Consider the following 26,248-nt stretch of genomic DNA (forward strand, 5'->3'; position numbering starts at 1 on the left):
TTGTCGTTGGGCTGGGGCTGGTTTGTGGAAGGATAAAAATCGTTCAGGTCCAGCTTCAGCTGCTCTAGCTGGGAGATGTTTCTCCTCCTGCAGCCCTGCCTTGCTTGCTGCCCTCCAGTTCCTGAAACAAATAAGGGGGCCCTACAACCAAATATCCCCAATTTCTCTTAACGTGAGGGACCAAGGAAAGCGGGATGCCCTGGGGCTTTGTGGAAAGATGCAGATTTTAAGAGGTGCAGAGGCAGCCTCTTTACAGTCTGGCAAAAACACCTCACCTTGAATCCCCAAACAAAAACCGTTAGTCTGTCTTCTAAATACTGGATTCTGCGTCCACGTAGTTTTCTAGTCCTTGCAGCGTCATCTTGACATGCACATCAGTCATTAGAGACATGAGCCGGTGGGACCCTATGGGGATGAGAGAGACCCTAGAGGGGAGAAGAGCGGTGCTGAGCTGTAATCCCCCCCACCCCCAGCCAAGGAAGCCCTCCTGCTCTTCATAGAAATGAAAACACGGCTGGTCATTTTGGCCGAAAAGTCTTAAAATCCAGTATTGGACGAAAGTTTCCTGTTTTAGGTGCCTGTTTTTACAACAGCTGGCTTGGCAGTGATTGAGGTGCAAGATGGAAACTGTGTGTTTAAATTGTGTGGGGAGGTGGTTGGTGCGAAGTCAAAAGAAATGTCACTTAACCGACATCTCCGTTTCTCCCACGTGACTGCATGTAAGCATATAGAGGCGGTAGAAAGGCCATCTACAGCGTAAATGCGCTCTGACGCAGGCAGAAGGCAGAGGATGACTTCTTGTAGGAGGAGGGAGTTGCATCACATGCAAGAAAACAGCGTTTTTAGGTTCCTCAGTAGCAAGTATTAAAATTTGAGCAGTGAGAAACCTGGTGGGGTGAGTACCAGCACTGCTCCCGTGACCCTCCATCCCTCCTGGGAGTGTCCCCTCCTGGGGATGTCGCTCCATCCATCCCTCCCAGGGAGCACCAGCGCTGTCCCCATGTCCCTCCATCCTTCCTGGGGATGACCCCTCCTGGGGAGCACCAGCACTGTCCTGGTGTCCCTCCATCCCTCCCAGGGATGTCCCTCCACCCATCCCTCCCGGGGAACACCAGCACTGTCCCCGTGTCCCTCCATCCTTCCCGGGGTTGGAGCTGGTGGCTGATGCCGGTATCGCTGCTTTTTTATCTCCAACCGCCAACTTGAAACCGAGTGTGTGTGGTGAGAGGCTGGTGAAACTTGGTGAATAAGCACGTCAGATAGCAGCACTATAAAATCCCGGTGTGGGCTGCCCGGTGCAGCTGCTGGAATAACTTCTGGGTACAAGTCAGAAATGTCTGGGGCTTGGGGAGGAGTCCAGCTGCAGGGAAAATGACTGTTTTCAACTGTTTGTGCGTAGTTCTAGTCAGAAGGGCTTAAGGACCCTCACGCTTTCTTGGAGGGGGGGAACAGTTAGGGATAGAAACTGATTTGGGAGGGAAAAATGCAGGCTAAAAAGATGTTGTTTTTCTGTAGATTTTCATGTGCAGCCAGGCCTCCTGGGGCGTTTAAATGCGATGGAGAAGAGCTCTTGCAGATGCATGGGTTTGCTGAGTTAATTACGCAACTCGGCTGACTTTGTTCTTCAGGAGTTTCTGAAAAAATAATTTAATATTGCAGAGGATGGACCCTGGAGAAGAAGGGTTTATCTGCCTCCTGGGGCAGCGAGGGTGATTGCATCAACATGGGAAGGGTGTGCTGCCGAAAGCACGGGGAAGTGGCCACGTGCTCAGTTCTTCTGACTTCAGCAGCATCTGATACCGTTTCCAGCATGTTTCATTAGAGGAAATAGTTTCTTTAGACTTCTCGTTGAGGTTATTTTGTTGTTGTTGTAACTGCTGCTTCTGTTATTTCCCTCCTGTCTATCTAGATGCTGTCTTCAAAAAACACTTCCTTTGTTTATGGGCAGCAGTATCTGGTCTGGGGGCTCCTGCCTGTCCCTGCGCTTCCCTTCCCTCCCCCAGGAAACGGTGGGGGAAAAAAGCTGGAATTGGCTGAGGAGGTCAGAGCAGCGTCTTGCCCCTCTCTGCAGCGTGGTTTGGGGTGCTTTGTCCCCTCGTTAGAAATGGTAACGAGCACCCAAGGAACTAGCAGTGTCCGAGCCTGTTCATCTCAAGAAATGTCCTTTTTTTCCCCCCTGTTTCCACACCGGAGCAAATTTTTTACTTTTTTTTTTTTTATTCTGCTTCTGAAGTGAGATGATTTGAGTAGCTGGTGTCTCCCATCCCCTCAGTTTTGGGGCACGGATGCAGGAAATATTTCTCTTCTCAGTTGCATTCAGGTTCACTCCATCCCTGCGGAAGGGAAACCAGCAGCGTCCGTGGTCAGCGTTACGGGCTTTGTATTCTGCAGCTGCTGCTCTGGGCTTGTTTAAAAATGATGATTGACTTTCTTCAACTGACCTGATGATGACAAATGGCGATATTCCTTTTGTAAAGATGTAGTTTATTTAAAAAAAAAAAAAAAAAAAAAAAAAGAGTTCCCACTGCATGACGAATAGAGAGGGAGAGCTCGAGGAAACTGCATCTATTAGTGTTATGTGCCTGCGTGCCTCCGGAGGCAGGAATGGCACTAGATAATGAACGTGAGAGATGACTTCGGCAAAGGAAGGAGGCTTGCAATTACAGTGAAATTTGTTATTTCACTGTGACGCTTTTCTCGCAGCATTCTTTCTTTCTCCAATTGTAGGTCTCTCCAGCGTCAGTACTGGCGGGGTTGTTCAAGCTGGGTTTCATCCGCGCGATGCTAATTGCAGAAAAGGCAGGTGATCTGGTAACCTGAATATGGTGGGATTCAACTTTTTTTCTCCTTTTTCGAGGTAGATGCGCGGCTGCATCTCTGCCAGCGGTGAGCTTGAATGCAAAGACAGGTAAAGCGAGCGGCTGAGCTTTGTTTGCTGGGCGAACGCTGCCGCTGGAAGTGGTTGCACATTAACCATTTCTCGTGATTTCTCATCGCAAAGGGTTGTAAATCGCTCGTGTGGAGGGAAGAGATGCAGAAAGCCCTCAGCCCTGCTTTTGCTGCGCAGGATACCACCCTCCCGCCTGGGTCTTTTAAACGGAAAGCAGAATTGTAAGGTAACAGAAGAACTGTGCCCTTCTGGTGCATTCACTATAAAACCAAACTGGGGATAGGTTGTGGTCGTTTTGGAAACGGTTGAAACTTCTGACTCCGGCAGAAAAAACAAGTAGTGATTAGTTATACTGAAACTAAAGCTTGATTAATTGTAACTTGTGTAACACTTCAGCTTTACCACTAGGAAAGTATCTTAAGATAGGTGAAGAACATGTGGTGTTTTTTTTACTGAAAACACCTGTTCTAATAAACATTATCATAATCTCGCTGGGGGTGGAGAGGACATGGACTGAAGCTGCAGCCGTGCGTCTCTGAAGTAGGAGGTTTGTGGGTTGGTTGTTCCTGTGTAATTCGGAGTCTGCTTGTTTTTTCCCCTGTGTTGAATACCCTGATGCACTTCAGCAGAAGCACTCCCGGAGGTGATATTTTTGAGGCATTTCTTTAAAACAAAAAGCTAAGTGGAGAAAAGCACAAGCCTCTCTGTGTCCCTTCAGTTGGAAAACATCATCGGAGCTTTTCTAGTGGGGCAGCGGCATTTGGGATTTATGAAGACAGTGCAGAAATTCAAACGACGGCACCCTGCAACATCGAGCATCGTCTCAACATCCCCACAAAGGCCAAGCCCGGCAGTTGCTCGGTTTCTCCTCTCCAGAGAAAAGATCAACTGGGGAATGTGCAGTTTTTGTCTGCTTTTCTGAGTTATCTCCTGGCTTTGCTTTCGCCCCCATTTACTGTGTTTTTGCCTGGTCAGAGGGTGTTTCATGGGTGCAGCCAGTTCAGATGCTGCGAGTCAGAGACGTTTGGGAATGAGTCACTAGAGCTCATGGGGAAGTTTCTTGAAAACAACCTGGGAGATCCCCAGGCTTTGCACAAACTTAAAATTAAGGGTTGGCTTCAAGACACAAAAAGATCCAAACCTCTTGGTATTGGCAGCTATGAGCTCTTCTAGTGGTGCTTTGGGAAATAATGCTTGAAATTTGTCGCTCTCTTGTAAAGAAAAATCTGTCTCTGCTGCTGCAAGCAGTGAATTGTAATTCTTTAAAAATGCAAATTGGAAAAAATTCAGTTTGGAGCGGTGCAGATATTTGATTTTTAAGGTGATGGTTTGTCGTGCGAGTGATGAGCTGGTGTGGTACCCGGCGCGGCCCCTCGTGGCTTTGTAGGATTGCAGTGATCGCACGCGTGATCCGCATTTACTGCGAGGAAAAATGGATGTGGCACTTGCCTCTTAGTAGGCGGACTGTCTTCTTGGTTGAATCGCTGGAAATGGGGATGTGTGCCTTTCGTTCGCAATCTGAGATCCACCCAGCTCTTTGATTAAACAAAGGTTTTTGGTGTATGCCAAAAGGCTTTTCCTAAGCCTACGCAGCCGTTGCCTAATTCCTAATGGTGCAGGCATGTTTGTGTAGCATCTTCCTATTTTAAGCCATGCTGGAAGATGGTTTTGCTGCTTAAAATGAACTCCTCTTGTAAACTAGCAGCTCGCTGGGTGACCACTAATTGATTTAAATACCGCTCTTAATATTAAATATACTGTGGGTTAGAAAGGCACATTCTGCTGCCCCAAGGAGCTCAACGGCAGGGTCCCAGGTGTGTGTGGTTGTCCACGTTCCCCATGTCCCCGTGGTGGCACGTCCCTGATGGGAGCCATTTGTGCCACCACGGCGTTCCCTGCTCCTGGTCCAGCGGGGTCTCCAAGCCCTGCTGCTGAGCAATCCTGCAACGAGGTGGGTTTTTCTCAAAAAAACTTGGGCTTTGGGAAGTTTGCCGAGGGCTGGGAGCAGAAATGAAGCACAGAGAAGAGCTATTTACCTTTTTATTTTTTCCTCTTGTATATAGAAGTTGTCTAGCACTGACCTTCCCTGCTGTTGTCAAGACTGAGTTTTGCAGTGCTGTTCGTGAAACTCTTTGGAAGTGCTCTGCGCCACGCAGAGAAACATGCGTTTTGGGGAAAAAAGATCTAATATTGAATTAAGAAATGAGTACATAATTGTGGTAAAGCGATTTTTCCTCCTGGCACGCAGCTGTTTCACACAAGTGGCACTGCATCAGTGCCTTGTGCAATAGATATCTATTTGGAGAAAGGAAAAATACAGACCAAAGTTTACGGGATCTTTCTCAAAACCCGACAGAAGGGTGTTCTTGCGCGGGGGTGATTATTAAATCTGAGCGATGTGGGTTGCGAAATACCTTCTTGCGCCGCTGCCCGCAGATGCCAGCGTGTTGGTTAAAGCTTCACAAGCTGCAGAGGGTCATTCTGCACCGATTCCAAGGCTCGCTCTGTGGTCCCTTGTCCCCGGGCTCTGCAACAGGGACTTGTTTTGGGTCTGACCCCCCAGGTCCGGTGTTAACACCTGAACAGGCTAAGTTCACGGTGTCAAGTGCCCTGTGCTTGGAGGGAGATGGTTTTCAGGTGTTTCTCCCATAGTCTGGGGAGTTTGGGGTCTCCATCCTCCTTTTTTTGAATAGTTTACCACAGGCACTTGTACCTCGTATGAATTTATACAGCACTGGCTGCTGATGGTGATACGTGGTGATACGTACGAAATCCTGGAGATTTCCAGGTTAACGTCCCCAGTCCTGAACTGGCGCTATGTTTTGTCGAATCCCGAAGAAAAAAAACCCGAACATTTAGTGCTTTGGATGCATGAGGGATGCGAAGGGCTGGCAGAGGCTGCCGAGATCTGGGCGTTGAGGCTACAGTGACCTTCTGCTCATCCGCTGTTTCACCAAACCTGCTCTTCTTGCTTGGGGCTCTTAATCCGCCACCGAGACTGGGAATCTCTGCTTCTTGTCCCAGAGGAGAGGCTGCTCCTGGATGCCGGCGGGATTGAAGTGGTGCTTCCAACTCCATGCCGCGCAGCCGGCAGCAACCTCGCGCTCTGTAATTAACGACGACTCTTGAATGCCGAGTAATTGGGAGCAGTAATTGGATGGTAGCTTAAGAGCAGGAGCATGGTTAACTAAAACAAACAGGCTTGCAATTGTAATGTCAGCAGGTAAAACACGTGGGAAACGGCAAATCCACATGCCGCGAGCGTCTGCGAGCAAGCAGGCGATCTTCAGAGCGAAACCGAAAGGCGCAGGGGCAGGGTCCTCTCCTCTTCCCCGGGTGCTAAAGAGAGACACCGCCCAGTCAGGCAGATATTTTTTTAATCCTCTTCTTCCCTTAAATATAAGTCAATAAAGTGTTCGTGATGTGGAGTTGTAATTCACTTCTAAACAGTTTTAGGAGCTGAAACAAGCTCAGGCTGCTGTGCGTGCGTGCACCAACCTCCTGAATGGGAGACCAGCTCACCACATTTGTTTCTGTCTTGTCTCTTCTCTCCTTTTTACACCTAAACCGCACTTCTTGCCACTCTGAGCAAAACCCAAGCTGCTTTCTGGAGCTGGTGCGTTTTTTTTTCCACTCTCATTTTCCGTACTGCCCCGCTAACAGCTCACACCGGCGAGGAGGTGTCTCGGAGCGAGCGGAACCCCCCGTCAGACCTTGTTTGCGTGTTCATTGTTTTAATTTTATGGAGGAACAGGCCACCATTTACCTTTGGCTGGTGCCGATATAAAGAGAACCCTGAAGGTGGTTTGAGGATATCTTTATCAGAGGACGAACGAGCTGGTTTGGCACGAGCCGCGTGGCCGGGCAGCCCGGCTGAGCTCACCCAGGCTTTGTGCTCTCTCCGCTCTTTTGCCCCGGTGTCATTTGAAGGGTCTTCTCATGGCAGTTTGAGCCTGAACAATGATATCGACGGAGCTTGCAGAAAAGAGGATTTGCGTGGCATTTTATTCCCTTGTGCTGCATGAATGTGGATTTCAGCAATATTGTTGTGCGGCTCCTGCTGTCAGCAGCGCGGTGAAAAGAGTAGCTCACTTGTCTGGTATTGCGACTCGCAGCCCTTTTGCAGCATAATTTTAGCTGGGGGCTCTCCATTTAGTCTTCAGTACCGGGTGCTGGACAAGACCAGTAGGTTTCGAGTCCAAAATACCCAGGATAATAAGGTTTATTCTTAATTTTCTGGTGTTTTTAGTACTTGATAAATACCCGAGCCACGCTGCGTCCCCATGAGTCTGCGGAGCTTTCAGCTGGATGAAGCAGCGTTGGGCTCAGTGAGGCTTCAGCTGTGCGCGAGGCAATTGCACAACTGGGATTTAAATATAAAAAAAGGGAAATATAAGCAAAGCCTCTCCAAAAAAACATGCAGTTATTCATACCGCCTTTGTATTGTTGGGTGTGTGTGCCCGCACACACATGCGCCTGCTTTGAATAGAATAAGGATTATTCTGAGACCTAACTTGTAAAATAAATACCAGTGGGATGCTAAATTGTGTACACAAGACCAGTAGCTTATCCAGAAAGCAGCGCTAGCCTCAGCTACAATTTATTTTAATGGGGAGGTACCTAAACCAGCTGCTTTCTCTTTTCTGCGTACGCTTTCTCCCTACCGAAGGGAAGATTTTTGTCCTGTGCGGCTCTTCATTTATTTTTAAAGTGTTGTTTAAAAAGTTGTGAGCTGTTTGGTGGCGTCTTCTCAGCTGGAGCTTCTCGGCATGCTGGCTGTGCTGTGGTGGTGTGTGTCGGCACTGGTGGGAGTGGAGAAAACTGGTTTACAACCCAAAAGCGATGCCCCGGTTCCCCCAGCGCCAGCGCTTTGCCCTCCTGTCCTTACGCCCAGGCTCTCTTCAATGCCTTTGGGGACGTTGAAGCTTCTCCCCGGTGCGGTGTTTAATGCAGAATGAAGGGGAGAAGGCTGGAAGGTGTGAGTTGGGTGGGAAGGGGGACGCGGGGAGAAGGTCAGAGGGGATCGGTGGGGGGGTGGCGGGGAGAAGCGGGTCTGGAGTGGCCGGACGGGTTGGTGGGAGAGACCCTTGGAGTGCATCTTGTCCATCGAGCAGTGTCTGGGCTGCTGGGCAGAGCAGCGTTTGGGTCAGCAGAACTAAGCGTGGCTGGGGAGGAAGGCGCGGGGTGTGTTGTTCAGAAATACAAGGGCCATCCGGGAGCACTGGTGTGAGACTCGGCGCTAATGCTGTCCTCCTGGTGTGATGGATGGCCGAGGTGGGAGTCGAAGAAGTGAAAAGTACCTCTCGCTTGAGAACTGCTCAAACGCAGCAGTGCTAGTGTTTGTTCAGTGAAATCAACACCTACAAACCCCTTCCCGTACCAGCCCGTCGAGTGCAGAAAGGAAGGCAGCAAGCGAAAATACAAGCAAACAGCTCCTCTAATGTGGGTGCAAAGTGTGTTTCTGACCCCCTCCCTGCAGAGAGGGTGAGCGCAGCTTCCTTTTCCTTTCTGTACTTTGAAGAAAGCATCGTTTGTGCACGTTTCCTCCATGCAAATGCTTGCAAAGCCCGTGAGCTGGGGGACGGGGGGGGGCTGGCGCAGGAGCTGAGCTGCGGGGACCAGCGAGGATGCTCGCTCGGGTCTCCATCAGCGGGGAAAAAAACCCCTCACAACGCCGTGTTGTCTTCCTTCCCATTTTTTAAAATCAATGCTCTCCCATCTCCCCGAGACGATATTTGATGTCCTGCTTACAATTTGCTATCGCTGACAGGCCAGGCTGCCCGCTGGAGCTCAGCTGCCGCGTCCTGGCGAGCTATTAGTGCATTAGGACGGGAGGCCGGTGTAGTAATTCAAAGCAAGAGCGAACGCCGGCACCCCGTGGGATCAGGCTATAATGGCTCCGTGGGCAGGCAGAAGGTGTCGGCGTAATTATTTCGGTCCGGCAGCAGAAGTGGTGGTACTAAAGTGCTCGTTGGGTATTCGCTCTCCCAGAGGATCAAAGGGATTCCTGACAGCTGAGCCGCTGAAATGAAGTGTGCCGTTGTCCGCCTTTAACCAAGCTATTGAAAAGAGATGTACCAAAATAACCAGGTTTGGCACTGAGACATCGTCCCTCTCTCCCGTGGGGCAATAGTGAGAGTATTGCCTGAAATGGCCATTTTTTTGCTGCAAACTTTTAATAGCTCCCACTCTGCTGCTTCAAGCAGCCTTGCCATCAGTTTCTCAGCATTGTGGTCACCTCGTGCTTAAATCCTGCCAAAGAAACAGGTGATTATTTAACGAAAATTGCATTTCCAAGTTGTGCGCAAGCGTGTCTTGTTAAAGCATCCGGAAAGCCGGGTGGTGTCTTCTCCCCATCGGAGACAGAGCGCAGCCAGAGTGGGAAAGACGGCAATTTTGATTCAAAGCCATCTCCAGTGAAAATGGTTGTTTGTAAATGTGTTGCATCAGATGTGTCAATGGATGTAATTAAGGAATGAAGACTGCTGCACACCCCTAATTAAGGGGATTAAAAACTAAAGCTGCCTGATTTCACTGCTGGGTGGAAAAAACAAACAGACAGACTGGTGGAAATGGCTGGGAGGCCAAGGCTTGGGTAGGGTGGTTCTTCTGCCACCACATCGGGTACCAAAAGGAGCAGCTCTGGGGAGGGTGACGGGACTGAGCTGCTCCTTAATTTGTGTGTAATTGGCTGCTGAGTGCCGCAGAAGATATTTAATGGGTGCTTCGCGCTCCCTCCCATCTGGTTTCTGTTCCCCGTGGGGATGGGAGGACTGAAGACCAGGTTGGACGGGGCTTGGAGCAACCTGGTCTAGTGGGAGGTGTCCCTGCCCAGGGCAGGGGGTTGGAACTAGACGATCTTTAAGGTGCCTTCTAACCCGAACCATTCTATGATTCTATGACTTTCATCCCCTGCCAGCCGTGCTGGGATGCAGCCGCAGGGAGGTCCCAGTCGTGTCACCCCGTGGTGAGTGGGTGTCCTGGTGTCTCTCCACCATCTCGGTACCCATCACCAGCTCTTGGCTGTTTGGGGTGGTGGTGGTGGGGTCTTGTTGCATGGAAGCAGAAGCAAGATGTGTGTATGAGGTGCTGGGCACAGGGCAGGACCTTCAGGCATCTGTGAGGTGCTTTTGCATGCACAAAATGGGTGGTGCTGTGACAAATCTTGGACAGTGACTGGTGTGTGATGGGAATACGAGAAAGCTGGGCTCTGTGTGGGCTTCTCCGTAGCCTTGCGAAGAGAACTCCCTCATCGTGGGATGGGGACTACCAACAAGGATGCTGACACTGATCTCCCATTGCTTATTTGACTCCAGGGGGTGTCATGTGCCCTGTGGGTGCAGGATTCCTGAAAGGCTGCTGGGGGACACCCTCTGTGTGGGAGGTGTTGCAATGCCTGCTGTGATTTTCCAGGGACCAGCTTCTCCTTTGCTCTCCAGCCTGTGAAACTGCCCCAGGGAAAATGGGTGACTTTGGGGTCACTGAGCATCACGAGCAGGAAAGACAGGAAGACGATCATCCTTGTGGAGCTGGTTTTAAGCGTCCCAGCGCATGCCTGGGACATGCCATGCTCTTCTGTCATACGTGATGCTGCATTCGTCGGGGCAGTGTCCTTCTGGGGTCCTGGTGGCACTTGAGTTTGTCCCCATGAAACTGAGTCAATACCTTGAGGCTTTACAAACAGTGTCTGACTCTAGGGTATGAGTATTTGGGAAAACATAGAATCATAGAACGGTTTGGGTTGGAAGGGAGCTTAAAGCCCATCCAGTGCCGCCCCCTGCCCTGGGCAGGGACACCTCCCACCAGACCAGGTTGCTCCAAGCCCCAGACATCTGAGTTACTGGTTTTCAGGCCTGCCTGTTGATTGCCTGTGGACCAGCTCTGGGTGAGAACATGGTTCCCCCCAGGCTTTAAATGGCTCTGGGTGTTTTCCTGCTATCCGTGGGCCCAGGCAGGACACCAGAGATGCACGGTGGGATCATTCCCATGGGTTGCTTTTCTGGGAATGGTGCAGAGTTTGAATTAACTCGTCACCTGCACTATTTAAAGAAAAAACTAAGAGACCAGCTTTCTGGAGCAGGTGTCTCCCACCTCCCTTCTGTGCACGGTGCCAACAGAGGATGCTTTGCTGTTCCCAGTCCTGAGGCAAGGTCAGCAGCTGCCTGGGGGGCTGCACCCCAGTCGGCATTCCCTGGTGCTGTTGCCTTGGGGAGCTGCAGCCAGCCCTGAGAGGGCTTGTGGGGCTTCTGCAGGCTCCTCTGGTTTTGTTTGGGGACTTTAAATAGCTCTTAGTGGTTTCTAAAGCTGAGCTGCATGGTCACGCGAGTTTTCAAATGGTTAAAGGTTGGGTTCTTTCTGTGATACTGGGAGTATGCAGCTCGAGGTTTGTGGTGGGAACAGATTTCTCCTCCTTCCCTGTCCTGGTGTTGCTGTGTGTGATGCTGAGCCCTGGAAGAAGAGGAGACTTCAGAGAAGGGACAGTTTCCTGAAACCAAGCCTTGCCCTTGCTGGGGAGCAAGCGCAGGCTGCTGCTGCGAGCGCGATACCCGGGGTGGTATGTACCCACCCAGTGAAACTGGGCTTTACGCACCTCCCTGCCGGCTGACTCATCCATCCTGGACTCGGCGGAGCGTTCGCAGCCGTCCCGGTCCCGTCTCCAGGGCCACGGTGGGGCTGGGGCGGTCCAGGCTGGTGGACGCTGAGGAGGTCTCCAGCTTCTCCGTCCCCTGTGTCGCTCTGCCGGTGTGACTGTTGGGCTGTCCTGTTGAGAAAACCAAGAATTGAGGAATTTAGTAGGATAATCTGCAGCTGGCCGATGCCTTCTAGCACTCCTTGGTGGGGGTCGTTAAACTTTAAAAGTGCTGTGTTCAGGGCTTGCTGATAATTGCAGTAAAGTTAATTGTCCCTTTGCAGCCCCCATCTTCGCCGCTGTCGCTGGATGGTTGCAGTGAGCACGCTAGAGCAAATCGTGCAAATAAACCCAGCTTTGTGGCTGCTACCGACTCGTTAAAGCAGCAACAAAACTGCATTGCTGGAGAATGAGTCTCCTTTGCGTTGAATATTTTTGGAGGGCTGGTATCAGGAGGAGGAGGAGGAGGAGTGGCTGATTTACAGGAGGAAAGGTCTTGAAACCAGCTTAGGGTGACGTAGGCGCTAACTTGGTTAAATATCCTTCGTATTCAGTGGCAATCTCGAAGCAGTAACCCCAGCTTAAAGCCCTGCTGAGGATGCTTTCAGCTGGCTTTTACCTGGGCTCGGCGGAGGGCGAACCTATAGTGACTCAGGCCGTGCCAGCCCCTGGTCAGAAAATAGTTTAAATGTTGTGTGTTTGTTGTGCAGCTCATAACGTAAAAATATCCGGTGCGATCGGTTATTTTTAATGAATTTTTGGGGTGTTGTACCGGGGTGTGGCAGGTGTATTCGAGGCACTCGGCTGAATGCAAATGTTCTTGCAGCCGTATGGCTGCAAATCGAGCGGGTGGAAGCGCGATGTCCCCAGCACACGGCAGGAGGACAGCCCCGCGCCGCTGAGCGGTGGAGCCTGTTAAGAGCTTTTAGCATCAAACATCCTTCTGGCCGTGGGTGCCGCAGCGGTACGTACCCGGCAGGTGCCCGAGTGTGTGCACACACGGGTGGTATTTATCTAACAGGCGGCTCTTTTATCAAAGGAGCGTGCAGGTCCCTCTTGGGTTCTAATTATAGCTTTGGTTTGGAAACAACCAAAGGGAAAAAAAGACAAAAGCAAAAAGCGCTTTACCCCCCCTGTGCTTGAAAAACCGTAAGGAAGGAAAATGAGCCCAGTTATGTTAAACCTTGATTGTAAATGAGGCACAGTGTGAGTAAACACATCTGTGTTCAGGCAGGGGCGGGGGGGGGGGGGGGGGGGAACAACCACAAAACCCTTATGAATAATGCATGGCAAAAAATCCTGCTATTCGGTTGATTGAGATCTATTGCTTATTCCTCTTGAACTGTTGCTGTAGAAAGTGGCGTGCTGCTGGAGGGAGAAGGCTGTTGTCACGTGCGGTGCTGGCGTTACCCATTCTGTTCTGCTGTCGGCGCTACCCGAAGTGTTCCCTCGGTCAGGAGCGGTTGGGATGGCGTGACCTGCTGGGACGAAGCCCGCTTGTCCTTGGCTTCGCTGGCTCGTGATGAGGTGCCGCTCGCTCAGGGCTGCACCCCTTCCCGCTTGCTTTTATTTGCACAGATTTTTGGCTCCTGCCTCAGTCGGCGGGTGCCGGGCTGCACCTTCTTGGTGCGCCGAAGGCTGGCGGAGGGAGCAGCCCCGTGGGATGCTATCTGCACAACGCAGCCGCCGGAGCTGCCCGCGGGGTGGGGACGGGGACGGGGGTCCCTCCCTTCCTCCGCGGGGTCGGGCAGATACAGGCTTCTTTGGCAAAAGGAGGGTTTCGGTGCGAGTGCCGCCCGCGAGGCTGAGCTCCGCGTTTCCTCCGTGTGGGGGGGGGTTGGTGCAGTCGGGTGGTTTGGGGATTTGTTTCGCAAAGCTTCGGCACACGCCGTGCGTTGGAGGTGAAATGCTGTTTCTTCTCTGAGCCCCGCTAGAGTTGGGGAAGGACTCCTCAGAGTTGCGTCTGCTGCTTGCTACAGCATAGGAAACTTGCATTAAACTGACTGTTTTCTTAGTCTTTTTAGCAAACTACTGTTCCACTTCTGCAGCAGGAGGAGGGATAGTCTGCGAGCAGCTTTGTTTTGCTGGCAGCCTTCCCCGTGGCTCTATTCTGGGTCTAACTCCTCTGAGTTCAAGTGAGTTTTCTTGACGGGTCCTGCTTGGGCAGCCTTTCCAAACCCATCGCTGCAGACAAGGCTCCGGTGACAAGTACGTGTTTTTCTTTAAATTTCAGCGCTTTACTGACGAGCAAAACCCATGAATTCCTGCAGAAGGAATTCTGTAGCATCCAGGAGGATTTCTGAGGATACAGGGGAGGAGCTCCTGGCTCCCTTCGGTTGTAATGCACTCCCTGCTCCATTTAGGCAGGTCATTTTATAAGCCCAGTCTTCAATTTGACATAAATGATTTGCTTTCAGCAGATGGTGAGCTACTATTTTTTTGCCCTCATTTAAATAGGAAAGCTGTACGATACCAGAAGATGAAAGAGGGGCACGGTGCTGCCGACATACAGTAGATTACGAGGGCTGGTCTGGTGAGAATTAAATCCGGGCGGTTGTAATGTGCCATCTGTGTTGTGTTGGGTGGTTTATTTTTCCCCTGTTGGATGAGGCTCCCGAAGTCTCCTGTTACCCCCCGGGTAAGGCAGCGTTGCCAGCTGAGCGACAGCATCCCTTTTGTTCAGGACCCGGAGTATCGGCACAAAAAGGCGATGCGTGTTAATGCGAATAGCGGTTATAAAATCCCAGCGTTAATTATTCCTCTAGTAAAACACATTAAATAAATTTTGAAAGGTTCTGGTGCTTTACAGTTTTTTCAAGTTGTTTGAATTTCTTACTGAGAGGTTCGTTTTATTGCATTGGAATTTCTTATTTTGTTTAAAAAAAAAAAAACAAAACAACAACGAACCACCCACAAAACCAGTTCTCTGCCGTGTTTTTCTAACTGTAGTAAAAATCGCGTGTAGGATCCGTTACTCGAACACGCGCGTGGGGGGAGTCCTGCTTGTGGTGGCGGCAGTTTCCTCCTCTCCCACCCCCAGACGCGGGTTTGTTGCACATGCACCAGGGCTTGAAAAAACTGTATTTTTCAGCCCGTGCTATCCATTTCAGAGCAATGTTCTGTGTAGTTTTCCCTGGTGAATTGTGTGCTTTTCACACATATTATGAAATGGGAAGGAACGCTTTTTTTTTTTTAAAAAAAAAAAAAAAAAAAAAGACGCTGTTGCTGAAACTATTTGATTTTTGCCTATTTTTAGCAGAAATTTCTCTCTTATCATTGTCTCCAGCTCTTGCTGGAGCAGTAGCGTTCGGCGAAGCCACACATTTTTGGGTAGGAAGGTTAAGACAGTTTGTTCCAGCAGCGTGATTACCATTATCTGGCGTTGGGCATCGCTGCCAAACGGTTTGTGTTTCTGAGAAGTGAACCTTCCTGGTGGACCGTCCTTTTTCTGCTCTCTCTGAAAGACTAAAACATTGGGAATTAAGCACGTTACGGCGTGAGCCATAAATCGTTTCTCCAGGCTTGGAAGCGGGGATAAGTTATATTTTACTGTTACTGGGCTTATTTGCGTGCCTAAATAAGAGAGACTGGAGCAGGCTGACAGGTGGGAGACAGTGACAGACGTGTATCTAAATATTAGTGTTTCTTGGAGCCTCACAAAACAACCCAAATGAGCAGCATCGTTATTTCCAGAGAACGAAGGCGCCATCACTTAATGACGACCTTCCAGGAGCACAGGCGCAGTGAAATGAGTCATTCGGCGTCCTCCAGACTCGAAAGCTTTCTCAGCAGGCAGCTGGTGGGATCTTTGAGCTCCTCTAAAATCTGTATTTTAGATAAAGGGGTGTGCACGTGTGCAGGCTGGAAGAGGGGAACGGTTGAACTTGGCGGGTGGTTGTCTTTTGATGTTTGCAAGAGCGGGGAGCTCGGGTTGTGACCAAGTTTTGCCATCCTCTGCTCGTCAGATATTAATTAGTGTTGGTTCAAACTATGTTAGGAACAGGATGAACAACGAGCTGTTACACTCCTCTTACGCCTCAAGTCTGTTTGATTTGAAGGATTTTGTTGCAGAAGAGCAAGGGGAGTGTGTAGGTGACAGCGAGCCTGCAGAGATGTCGTGTGGTCCCTACAGTCGTGCCCTTGGACAGGAACAGGGGTGAGCCCTGAGACTGGGGGGGTCTCGGGACTTCGGGGTGGCCGGAGGGTCTGCTGTGCATGGGACAGCAGGTTCAGAAGGTGCCCGTGTAGCGGTTTGCTTTGACGTGAGGTGTTCAGAGCTGCTGGTGCCTTTCAAGAAGAGATGTACAAGGCTCTCTTCACCCGAGCACTGACGTTCCCGGTGGTGCTGCTGGACACCAAGAGGTCCGGGTCCTCTTCTGGGTCTGATCTGGTCAAGGGGGATGCTGTCAATGGGGAGATCGACCTGTGGTGCAGGTCTCCCCCGTGGGGAGAAGCCTATTTTTATTTTGGGAGTTGGAACTAGATAATCTTTAAGGTCCCTTCCAACCCGAACCATTCTGTGATTCTATTCTATGATTCTATTTGTCTTCTCCCCACAGGCTGCTCTGGGTATATTTAATAACCTTTTCTTCGGACTGCTCCCTGTTGCTAAAATCTTCTTGTCTTGAGTAGGGTGTTTTTAAACTTAAAAATGCTTTAATAGAAATGCACACTTGAACTCATTTCTGATGAGATTTTTACTCTGAAATCTCTGTGTGGGATCGTATCTAAGTTTTGCTGTGATTTGCTTATTTCCGTAGCGTTAAACGCCTTCTCTACACCAGACTTGCAAAGAGCCTGCCTTTTACAGGCTGTCTGGCACCAAACCCTCATCCTCTACCAAAAAAATCCCCAAATCCAGCATTTACAAGCGTGGCAGCTCCGAGCAGGAGGTGGGCAGCGCTGCTTGGGCACTCCTGCAAGAGCAGAGTGTCCTCCTCCAGCGTCCAGGGAGCTCCGGAGGCACCTGCGGGCTCTGCAGAACTGCCTTGTGGAATAGCGATGGAAGAAAATGTAATTTAAATAGAAAACCTGCTTGTGGTTTGGCTGTGGGCAGTGCCTTCTCCAAATAACGAGTTGAAGAGTGGCGGAGTGGAAACCTCGCTCTTCGTGTCGGCTCTGCTGTGGGCTGGGTTGGAAACAAAACCAGAACGCTACTTAGCAAACATCTCTGTGCGGCAGAGGTGCTTTTTTTTAAAAAAAAATAATAATACAGCCTCTTGGTTTTGTTGCTTGCTTACAAATCTCTTTGCTTTTGGTTGAGAGCTTTAGGGGAAACCGCTTCTGAACATGAAACTTCAAAGGGAGGGAACCAGCCATGAGCCCACGTGGTGGTCGAGCGTGCTCAGGTCTTGTGGCAAGCTGTTTGCCTGCGCCCAGTGAGTTACTGGTGCTGGCTGCCGCTGTGAAATGTTTATTGGGAAGGGCTGGGAAGGGAAGGGAAGGGAAGGGAAGGGCTCGTACGTGCCCATCTCCGCATCCCCCAGCCCTGCCGGGGGGATGTGAGATGTTTGCTCGTCGCCAGCGAGACCCACCTTCCCGCACCAGGAAAGGTCCATTACTGCGGCTTTGAAATCCAAACAAGTAAACATTTCGTGTTCCAGAAATGTTGGTATTTAAAAAGAGAAAACTACTTCCAGAGGAAATGTTTGTTTGTGGACTGTCCCTCTTGTTTACCGCAGCGGATAAGAGCTGCTCTTCAGCTGTGCCCTCCCTGCAGTCATCATCTCGAGAACCTCAGTTCTTTTTCTTTTTAAGAGCAATGTGTGTTTAGATAATGACTCTTACAAATGTATTTATTCAAAAAACAAACACAGTAGGAAGCAACTACAAAGCAGACTGCTTCGGCAGCTGGTGCAAGAAGGAGCTCAATATTTTCGTGCGTTCATGGTGGGACCGTCTTGCAACATATCCGATGCCCTATGCGTGCTGGGGCATCGGGAGCTTTGCCCTGGGAGTTGGCCATGGCGAGCCCGTCCTGCGTCATGGGCTTGGGGTGATGTGCGTATGGCTGAACGTAGTTTCTTGCCCCGACCACCTTGTAGTATCTCTTAGGAGTTTCTTGGAGAGCATGAGTTGGCTGCGTGGTGGTTGGGGCGACTCTGCAGACACGGGGCCAGCGGCATCTGTGGTGAAGGGATCACGGGAGGAAGGGGAACGAGCAGTAAGAGCTGCAGGGGCAAGTCACCGATGGCAGCCCTGTGCCCTCCACGTTAGCACACAGCCTCTTCAAACCCTCGCCTGAACCCACCTGCAGACCCTGCTCATACCATAATCCCTCTTTGGTCCCGCTAAACCTCCGGTAACCTCAGTTCTGCCCCTGCGAGATGGCGGCCATCCCTCACCCTGTCAGTTTGCTGCTGGTTCCACCTTTCAGGTGTTCCCTGTATGATGTGCTCTCTGTGGGCAGCGAGCCCTTGGACTCCTGGCTCTCGTGTCTGGTGTGTGGTTGGGTTTAACTTGAAAAGGAAATTCAGCATAAGCGGCAGACGCGGGGCTGCCCCTCCTCGCGGGTGGTGGTGGGACCTGCTGGGGCCGTAGCCTTTCCTTTAACTTGGGTTTTACGGCTTTCTCGCAGAGCCTGTTCTGTCGTGATCTTGCAGAAACAAACTCCTGCAAGACTCGTGGGGAAACGAGGTGACATAATGCCCGACTCAACAGCGTTTTGGAAAATTACCCCTGGGGGCACTCGCTGCCTTGGTTGGGCTGTGCCAAGCTGTCCTGTCTTCTCCCGTGCAAAGCGCTGGAGGAGCAGAACCGATGCCGCGGGGGTTTCTGCACATCCGCACCTCTGTCTGGCTCGGAGTTTTGCCACATCTGGGTTTCGGCACCGTCTTTGACTTGCAATGTTCCTGTTTTCTCAGTGCAGGTAGAAAGCTGCTCTTCCAGTGGCCTCCACCTCTCTGTTGGGTTTGTAGCAACCCAGAGCAGCCCCGCAAGGGGAGGATCGTGGGGAGGGTGCGATGCTGTAAACCTGGTGTCTGCAGGAGACCAGGCTGAAATGGGCCCCGCAGCTCGTCCCCAAAGCTGTCTGGGAGGGTCTTGACCAAGTGAAGAGGTTTCAAAGAGTTCAGAGGGTCTGTCCCAAATCTGACACCTCTCCGAATCACTCTGATGGAAGCACAGACCCTGTTGGGTCACCATCCCTGCTTTTACAAAAGCCCTCCTTGAAAAAAGAAAAACAGCCATAAAACCAAAACCCAAAGCAAAACAAACCTCGTAAACTCAGGAAAACTGCACTGCTGGAGAAACGGATTCAGTGAAGGTCTCTAATGCTGCTTTGTTTTAACCACAGCTTTAGCAATAATATTAAGCTTTTGCATTAAATGCAGGGGAAGAGTACTTTGGAAAGCCAGGAGGGCTTTTCTCTTTCAAGCACTCTGGTTATTTTGGCAGTCGACCTGAGTTAAATTAAAATTGTTGAATGCAGTAATATGTAGGACGGTGACATCTTAAAATGCTTCTTAATTTTAAGTATGTATTTTGAGCAAATGTTTGTATGCCAAGGCTTGGGCTGGGGGGATTGAAGGCATATTGGATTATATGCTATTTGCTCTGTGTAAGCAGTGGCAATTTATTGCTGCAGATACATGTGATGCAACGCGCAAAGATTAGTTCTATCCTCTCTAAAGCATGATTATTTTGGGTCCTCTTTATACCTTAAATAGATATTCCTCTCATGTGATTTCCATCTTTTTGTGTCAACAGCCCAGGCTAAAGTTGAAATAAACATTGCATCAGCTTAACAGCAGAGGCTCTGAAGAAATCTGCTCTCCATTATGGGGATTGTTTGGAAGCCTTTTCATTTTACATTTTTCCAGTGTGCAATGCAAAGATCTCGTGAGTCCTGAAGCCTGCCCGGCTCCACTGGACTTGTCTTGTGCTTATCAATGTAGTTGACAGACACTGATGAGAGCAGCGGCGTGGTTCATCATGTTTAGGTGATGAGCCATCATCTAAACCACCTTTTCAGTTCATGACAAGGACCTGTGGCTTCAGGGACATTTAGAAGTGAGCAACTGTTAAAATTTGTGGCCGTGCAGTTTCGGACTCTGCTTGGCTGTACGAGTGTTCCCTCAAGCTGCAGATTTCTGCTTGGGTTGCAGTGGTGGAGAAGGATGCTGTAAGGCCACAAGCCATGGCGGGCCGTCTGGGGCTTTGGCATGGCGTGGTGGGAGGAAGGTTGCCTGGTCATGTGCGTGTCCTCGTCTGCTCCGCTCCCACAGCCAGCAGTGCCAGAGGGGAACGGGGACTTGGGGGAAGGAGAGGACCTCAGGACAGCCCTGTGGAGCAAGACCCTCTGCCATCTCCTCCCCTTTCCATAAGCTTGTGTCTATTTTTAATCATTTGTTGTTGTCAGGCTGCAGACCTGGTGCCAGGGCATTTAGCAGTTTGGAATCAGCGTCATCCGAAGGGTAGAAGATGGAGGTGCAAACGTTGATAGAGATGTTTCTATCAAAGCAAACCTTAGCAAAATGAATGATGTGTTTGCTTGCGTTGGCAGGACAAGGTGGTGTGACTGGGGAGCGTGGTGTGTCTGTGCTTGTCGCTTGGTTTGAATAGTTTAACACAGATTTAAATATTGGAAAGATCTTGATTGAGACCTTTTGCACCTCTCTCACAGTGTCATCATGACAACAGAGAAGAGCCTAGCGGCGGACGCCGACAATTCGGAGCAGCAGCAAGCTAAGGAGGAGGAAGGGGCTGCTGAAACACAAAATCAAGAGGCTTCCCGAGAGGAGGGGGCTCAGCAGACGGCAGGGGGACAGCCTGCAGCGGGGCAGAAGCAGAAGGCCTCCAACGGTGATACCCCCACGCACGAGGAGCAGAGCAAGAAGGAACGGCGCACCTCCGAGGGCCGGGGTCTCTCCCGCCTCTTCTCATCCTTTCTCAGGAGACCCAAGTCTCAGGTGTCCGAAGAGGACAAAGACACTCATGCTTCTAAAGAGGCGGGAGGTGACCAGAAAGACCCGGGATTAGGAGCCAGCCCTGATGAAGACATCCTGGTGAAAGCCCCAATTGCAGCTCCTGAGCCTGAGCTCAAAACCGATCCATCGCTAGATCTCCATTCCTTAAGCAGTGCGGAAACACAGGTAAAACACACTGTTGGTGTGGCGGGCTCCCTTCTGTTCTTGAAAAATGTGTCTTTTTCACCAAAACGATAAAAACCTTTTATCCTAGGAAGGTAGGCTTGATGGGAAAAACTCATGAGCTGCTAAAAAGGCTCTTCTCAGCTCCCTGTGTTGCATCGCGTACTTCCCGCTCTTGCATTCCTGTATCCGACCGTCCTGCAAAGTACCTGCTCCTGAAATGTGCTCGCACTTCACAGCATAACTTAAAATGTCCCGTGCTGACTCTTTACTCTGCTGAGGCGTGGGAAGTCACATCAGAACTGGGGTTCAAATCCATAATTCACGACAGAGCGATTGCTCGTCGGGATGTCCCTGGTGTGCGCAGAGTAAAGGCAGGTCAGTGGTGTGAGGTGGAGATTGCAAAAGAACGTGGATTTGGGAAAGGGTTTCTTCGGCTTCAAGGAGCGTAAGCGTGGCATTTTAGAACTTGGTCATCTGTTCAGTCCGGGCTGGTGCTGACCCTGCCAAATACAAATATTTTCTGCTTATGCATCATGTAGACAGGGATTTCTGCGCAGCACGTGGGCTGAGCCCAGCCCTTAGTAGCCGTCTGATGTCTGCTCTTTACAGCCAGGGTCATTTTTCATGCCAAATGTGAAGTTTTTGAGGCAGAGAAATCCCCAGGGAGACGTTCACAAAGCTGCAGCTGGTTGTTGATTTGGGGGTGTCGGATGCCCTCTCTTTTACTCCTTGGGTAATTGCAGCTCCGCCGTTGATCTGCGGCTGCCCGGAGTTAGAGAAAGGCAGGTTCCCTTTTCCGGAGAAGGGGATTTCTTACAACCCACCCGACCTGTGTGTGTGGCTGGGGTCGCAGCACGTTCGTGATAAAATCTGAATGAATTACCCCGCTGCCTTAAGTTCTGAATGGGCTCCAAAGAGCTGCTACGGATCTGCAGACTCCGACTTTTGGAGCATTACTTTCCAAGTTAGAGCATTGCCAGCTGTAGGCAGTACTTGTAAATCTACCTCCTTCACATTGCAAAGGTGTAGAGAAGGTCATAGGTAGCACCTTTTCCTTTCTTTTTCCCAAATTTCTGAGCCTGTGAAAACCATGGGATGATCTCTGTTCGTGTTTTGTACCTGTGAGGGCTGGGATTAGCAGAATGGGGAGGAGCTGGACATTTTCAGGCAATTTCAGCCCAGAAGTTATGTCTTCAAGAAGAAACATATGATTTCTTTCTCAATTTAACCTTGATTTGCTGCTTCTGAGCGCATGTGAATGTGCACCCGCGGCCTTCCTTCGCCAGGGGCTGTTTGTTTTAGACGAAGCATTTGTGCTTTTCTTTTTTTTTTTTTTTTTTCCCCCCAGTTCTTATTTTAGGTCAACGTCAGTGACTTTTTGAACTGTGACACTCGGCAGATATTTCTGCCGTGAAAGCATTTGCGGGGTGCTGCCTGCTTGATAAATGCTGACCGACGGGCATTACGAGCTTTGACTGATTCCCTGCACCCGATTGTCCCCGGCCCTGCTGGAACAGAAGTCAGCAGCTTGTGGACATTATTTAGTTTTTAAATACCTCCGTGCAGTTGGGCCTGGCTGTGATTTCATGAGACGCGATGGGCTGAAAAGACGGGGTTTTACTTTTCCTCTGCAGCGGCTGCGTGCTCCTGCTGCATCCAGCCACTTCCAGCACTTGTCGGAGCCGGCCGTGAACTCGTTTAACCTGCTGAAATGGCAGTGGGGGGAAAAAAAAAAAAAAACAACAAAAAAATCAGCTTCCTTCCTCCTCCTGTCCCCGAACTGCGTCTCTTTCTGCTGTTGTAGTGAATTAAAGTGTCTTGCAAAGTGCTTCGGTAGGAAAGAGAGAGTGGAGCGAAGGCTGCCTTCCCTTTTTGGGGGCAGAGAGCCGCTCGGTCAGCTCAGACGGCCGCCAAATCTCGGCGCTGACCCCCCTTTTAATGCAACCGCTGCCGTACGGAGGCCGTGCACTGGAGAACAGTGGGAGCGCGGGGGCCCCGCGGTGGGGGTCTGGCCGGGGAGGGGAAAAACTCACTAATCAAAAACGTGCTGTCATTAAGACCATGATGTAATCCGCCCTGATTTCTCTAATCAACCCTCTTTCCTTTTTTTCTTTTTGTAACGTCCCTTATTAAATGAAGACTTGGGATTGACTTGAAAGGCTTTAAGAATTAACATTATCGTTACCCTCCTCACCCAAGCTGCTGCTCCAAGTTGCTCGTTTAAGTCAGATAACCTAATTCTGGGGGTGAGACCCCATTGCTCACCTGTGCAATGCTTCTTTCATGGGATGGGTTTTTAGCTCAACACGTCTAAATTGCAACTGGGGTGATGTGGGGGTTTCAGCCCGCGCAGGAGGAGAGGAGGGAGGACCAGGAGCCGGACAGCAGAGACCTCGAGGGCAAGGAAGGAGGGGAAGCCAAGGAAGAGAGCGCCAAGCCGGAGCCCAGACAAGAGACTCCGGAGACCAAAGCGGACAAGGATTTGAAAGCCGCCCAGAAAGCAATCAGAAGACACAGAAACATGTACTGCAAAGTCGTCTTGCTGGATGACACCATTTTTGAGTGCGCCGTGGATGTAAGTACTTCTGGGGTTTGTTTCTGCTTCTCCTCTTTTCCCCTCTCCCTTCTCGTCCCCTTGAAAAATCACCACAAACGCTATTTAATAGGGGTCTAATTTGCTGCCAGTGAATTACATGACAGGCTTTACTGCAGAACAAGCTTGCTGTAAGCTATAACAACTTATTTAGTGTGTCGTAAAAACCTCTGTGTGCAGAGGAATCTCTTTTTTTTTTTTTTAATTGTTCTACAATTTCTAGGGTGTCTTGCTTTGTAAAGGTGAGGGGAAGTTTTAAAAAAAAAGAAAAGTTCTCTTACTTGCTGTTCATCTTCTCTCTCATTTGTATCCCAGGCTAGAGTTTAGGTTTTTGTGTTAGGTTGGGATTGTTTAAATATCTTCTGCCCCTTTCCTTTGAATAAAGTGGGTTGTGAAGTTCTGTTCATCCAAGGTACATTTGCCTGTCAGGTCACTGGCTAACATAACTCCTGGAGCTTGGATGTAAAGAAAAACGGGCTGTGCTTAGCCCGCAGTTGACTATATTTGCAGTAAACGATTTACAGTTATTATATTGACTTACAGCACTGCAAACCCCTTCATCTGAGAGCTTTTCTTCCGCTTTATTTTGCGCATTCTCTCACAGGACCGTCTTGCTGTCAGGGCAATAAAAAGCTAGCAGAAATTCCCATTTCAGTATTGAAGTACTTGTCCAGAATATTAATAATCCGGTACTTACCATTCGAGCGTACTTCCATCAGCTTGTTTTTCCCCAGTCCCACTGGCTAACTGGGCCAGGAGAGGGTATCTGGGCACAGGGCTCCTTGTGAAAGCGGTTACCTTGGGTGATCCTGGGCAAGTAGGTCAGCGCCGGCCGTTTGTGTAACGACGTCGCTGCTCTTATTGCCTGGGATCAGCTGGGACCATCGCCGCCCCGCTCGCCTTCCCCTTTGCCGGGGGTTTTGTGTGCGAGCCCCCGAAAGGAGTCTGTCCCCCGGGATGCTGGTGGCAGCTTCCCTGTGGTTTTGTGCCCGACTTTGCTGCGGCGATGCCTTCAACTGCCGGCGGGCTGCAGGGATGCGGGTGGTGGGGTTGGTCCCGGCTTGAGCAGGACAATGGAAGTCTCTCTCTGTAGGTCCAGAGGATCGCGGTGGGCACGGCAGGGGGGGCCGCTGTGTCAGTGGGACCCTCCCGGCTTGACAAATACCCTCGCCTTTAACACCAGTATAATCCTACTCTAACAATTAAGACTTAATTGAGAAGGAATTGCAACGGTGTAGGCAAAGACCAGCACAAATGCCTTTACCCAAGAATAAGTGCTTTCAGACGTCCTTTCCCATTAACAACCACGGAAGGTTTTTAATTCCTATACATCTTTAAGTGCCAATTCCTTGAGAAATATCCAGGCTAACACACGCACTACCTATAGAGACAACATATGCACTAAGGACCTTACTGCTGAAGGACTGGAATAAAACAAGGCTCTGGTCTTGGGTCAGTTGCCGTGCAAATATGGCTAAAAAGGAGCGATGCGGGCACAAGCCATGCATTAGTAAAGCTTATTTTGCGTCACTGGAGCTGCGCTTTCTTTTTAGCGAAGCCTCCAATAGAACCAGCTGCTTCTGGTTACTATAGTTTTGTGCCTCAGGGATGTTTTCCTTCGTGCTTTTCGACTAAAAGGGTATCTGTTCCTGGGGTCAGTTCACTTCTGCAGGATTTAGGAAAAAAAAAAAAAAAAAAAAAGGATAGGAACGCTCAAAAGCGTGTTTCTGGAGGCAAGAAGTGGTGTGCTAAGCAGCTTTCGGTGCATGGGGCAAAACTGGAGAAGCTGGGTCTCATCAGCAGATCAACGTGGGGTACAAAACAAAACAGTGTCTCAGAACCAAAGCCCGTAATTCCCACAGCCGTGGAAATTACGGGCTTTGGTTGTGAGCCACTGTTTCTTTTGTGACCTTGCAGAGCCAGGTTTCCCCCAAAATGTGCGGCTCTAACAGGGGGTTGTACAGCAGCTTTGTACCCCACATTGATCATAGAATCACAGAACAGTCTGGGTTGGAAGGGACCTTAAATATCACCCAGTGCCACCCCCTGCCCTGGGCAGGGACACCTCCCACCAGCCCAGGTTGCTCCAAGCGCCGGCCAACCTGGCCTTGAACCCCTCCAGGGATGGGGCAGCCACAGCTTCTCTGGGCACCCTCGGCCAGGGACTCACCGCCCTCACAGCAAAGAATTTCTTCCCCATAACTAATCTAAATCATCTTTTGATCAAAGCCTGATTGTCTGACAGCCTGGAACTGGGAGGTGTCAGTGCAGCAGATGCACTTGGGGAGGGAAAACCCATACAAATCCTAAGTGTTTCTTGAGTTGCGTTGAGAAGCTCAGCCTTGGGGGGCTTCAGACACGGAGCTGGTGGTAGCAGAGAGAACCGCTGCCATTCCCTTTGCCTCTCCTATAGGAATTTTTATGCCTGATGCACTTTCTTATAAGGGATGCTTGCTCAGAAATGGCCGTGAGATCAGATTTTGATTTACTCAAGGTGTTTTTTCCGTTCTTGGCAGTGCCCAGCATGGTTTGATCATGTTCCCGTCTCTCTCCCGTGAACGAGGGCAGGCAAAAACCAGCCTGTCCTACAGAATTTCTTTTGTCTCTGTGCAGAAACATGCCAAGGGGCAGGATCTACTGAAAAAAGTCTGCGACCACCTCAATCTCCTGGAAGAAGACTACTTTGGCTTGGCCATATGGGACACGCCGACCTCCAGGGTAAGCGGCTGCTGTGGCGTGGTGTTCTGCACCTGGGTGGGTTCTGCTCTTTCAAAGGATCATCTCCCCCTTGGAGGACATGGTGCATAAACTCTTCTTAATACCCTTTTTGATGTCCTCCCCCCCAAAAAAGACTAAGAGGGTCATCACCAAGGCTGAAATGGTGAATAAATGCCCACAGGAGTGTGGATTTTACTCAAAAAGCTACGTGAACTTGGATCTTCAGCTGGAGAAAATTCAGTATATTAGTTTACTGCAAAATGATGCCGTTAATTTGTAAAACTATAGCTGAAGCAGTCAGGCTGCCCCAGCAGCGGTGTCAGCGT

General features: G+C 50.2%; 1 protein-coding gene across 30 annotated transcripts in view; it reads left to right on the forward strand.

Annotated features, from left to right (window-relative positions):
- The window catches only part of EPB41 (erythrocyte membrane protein band 4.1), a 98,552-nt gene that overhangs the window by 26,894 nt on the left and 45,410 nt on the right, over positions 1-26,248 (forward strand). For 29 of the 30 annotated variants that reach the window (XM_063355591.1, XM_063355619.1, XM_063355592.1 and 26 more), the window contains exons 2-4: positions 20,143-20,611; positions 22,956-23,186; positions 25,818-25,922. In XM_063355591.1, coding sequence (XP_063211661.1) covers positions 20,150-20,611; positions 22,956-23,186; positions 25,818-25,922 — 798 coding nt within the window. In that variant the 5' untranslated portion in view covers positions 20,143-20,149. The remainder of the gene's footprint in view (positions 1-20,142; positions 20,612-22,955; positions 23,187-25,817; positions 25,923-26,248) is intronic. The other variant, XM_063355605.1, reaches the window with a different exon arrangement.

Source organism: Chroicocephalus ridibundus, chromosome 19 (assembly GCF_963924245.1).
Source record: "Chroicocephalus ridibundus chromosome 19, bChrRid1.1, whole genome shotgun sequence".
Lineage (NCBI taxonomy): Eukaryota > Metazoa > Chordata > Aves > Charadriiformes > Laridae > Chroicocephalus > Chroicocephalus ridibundus.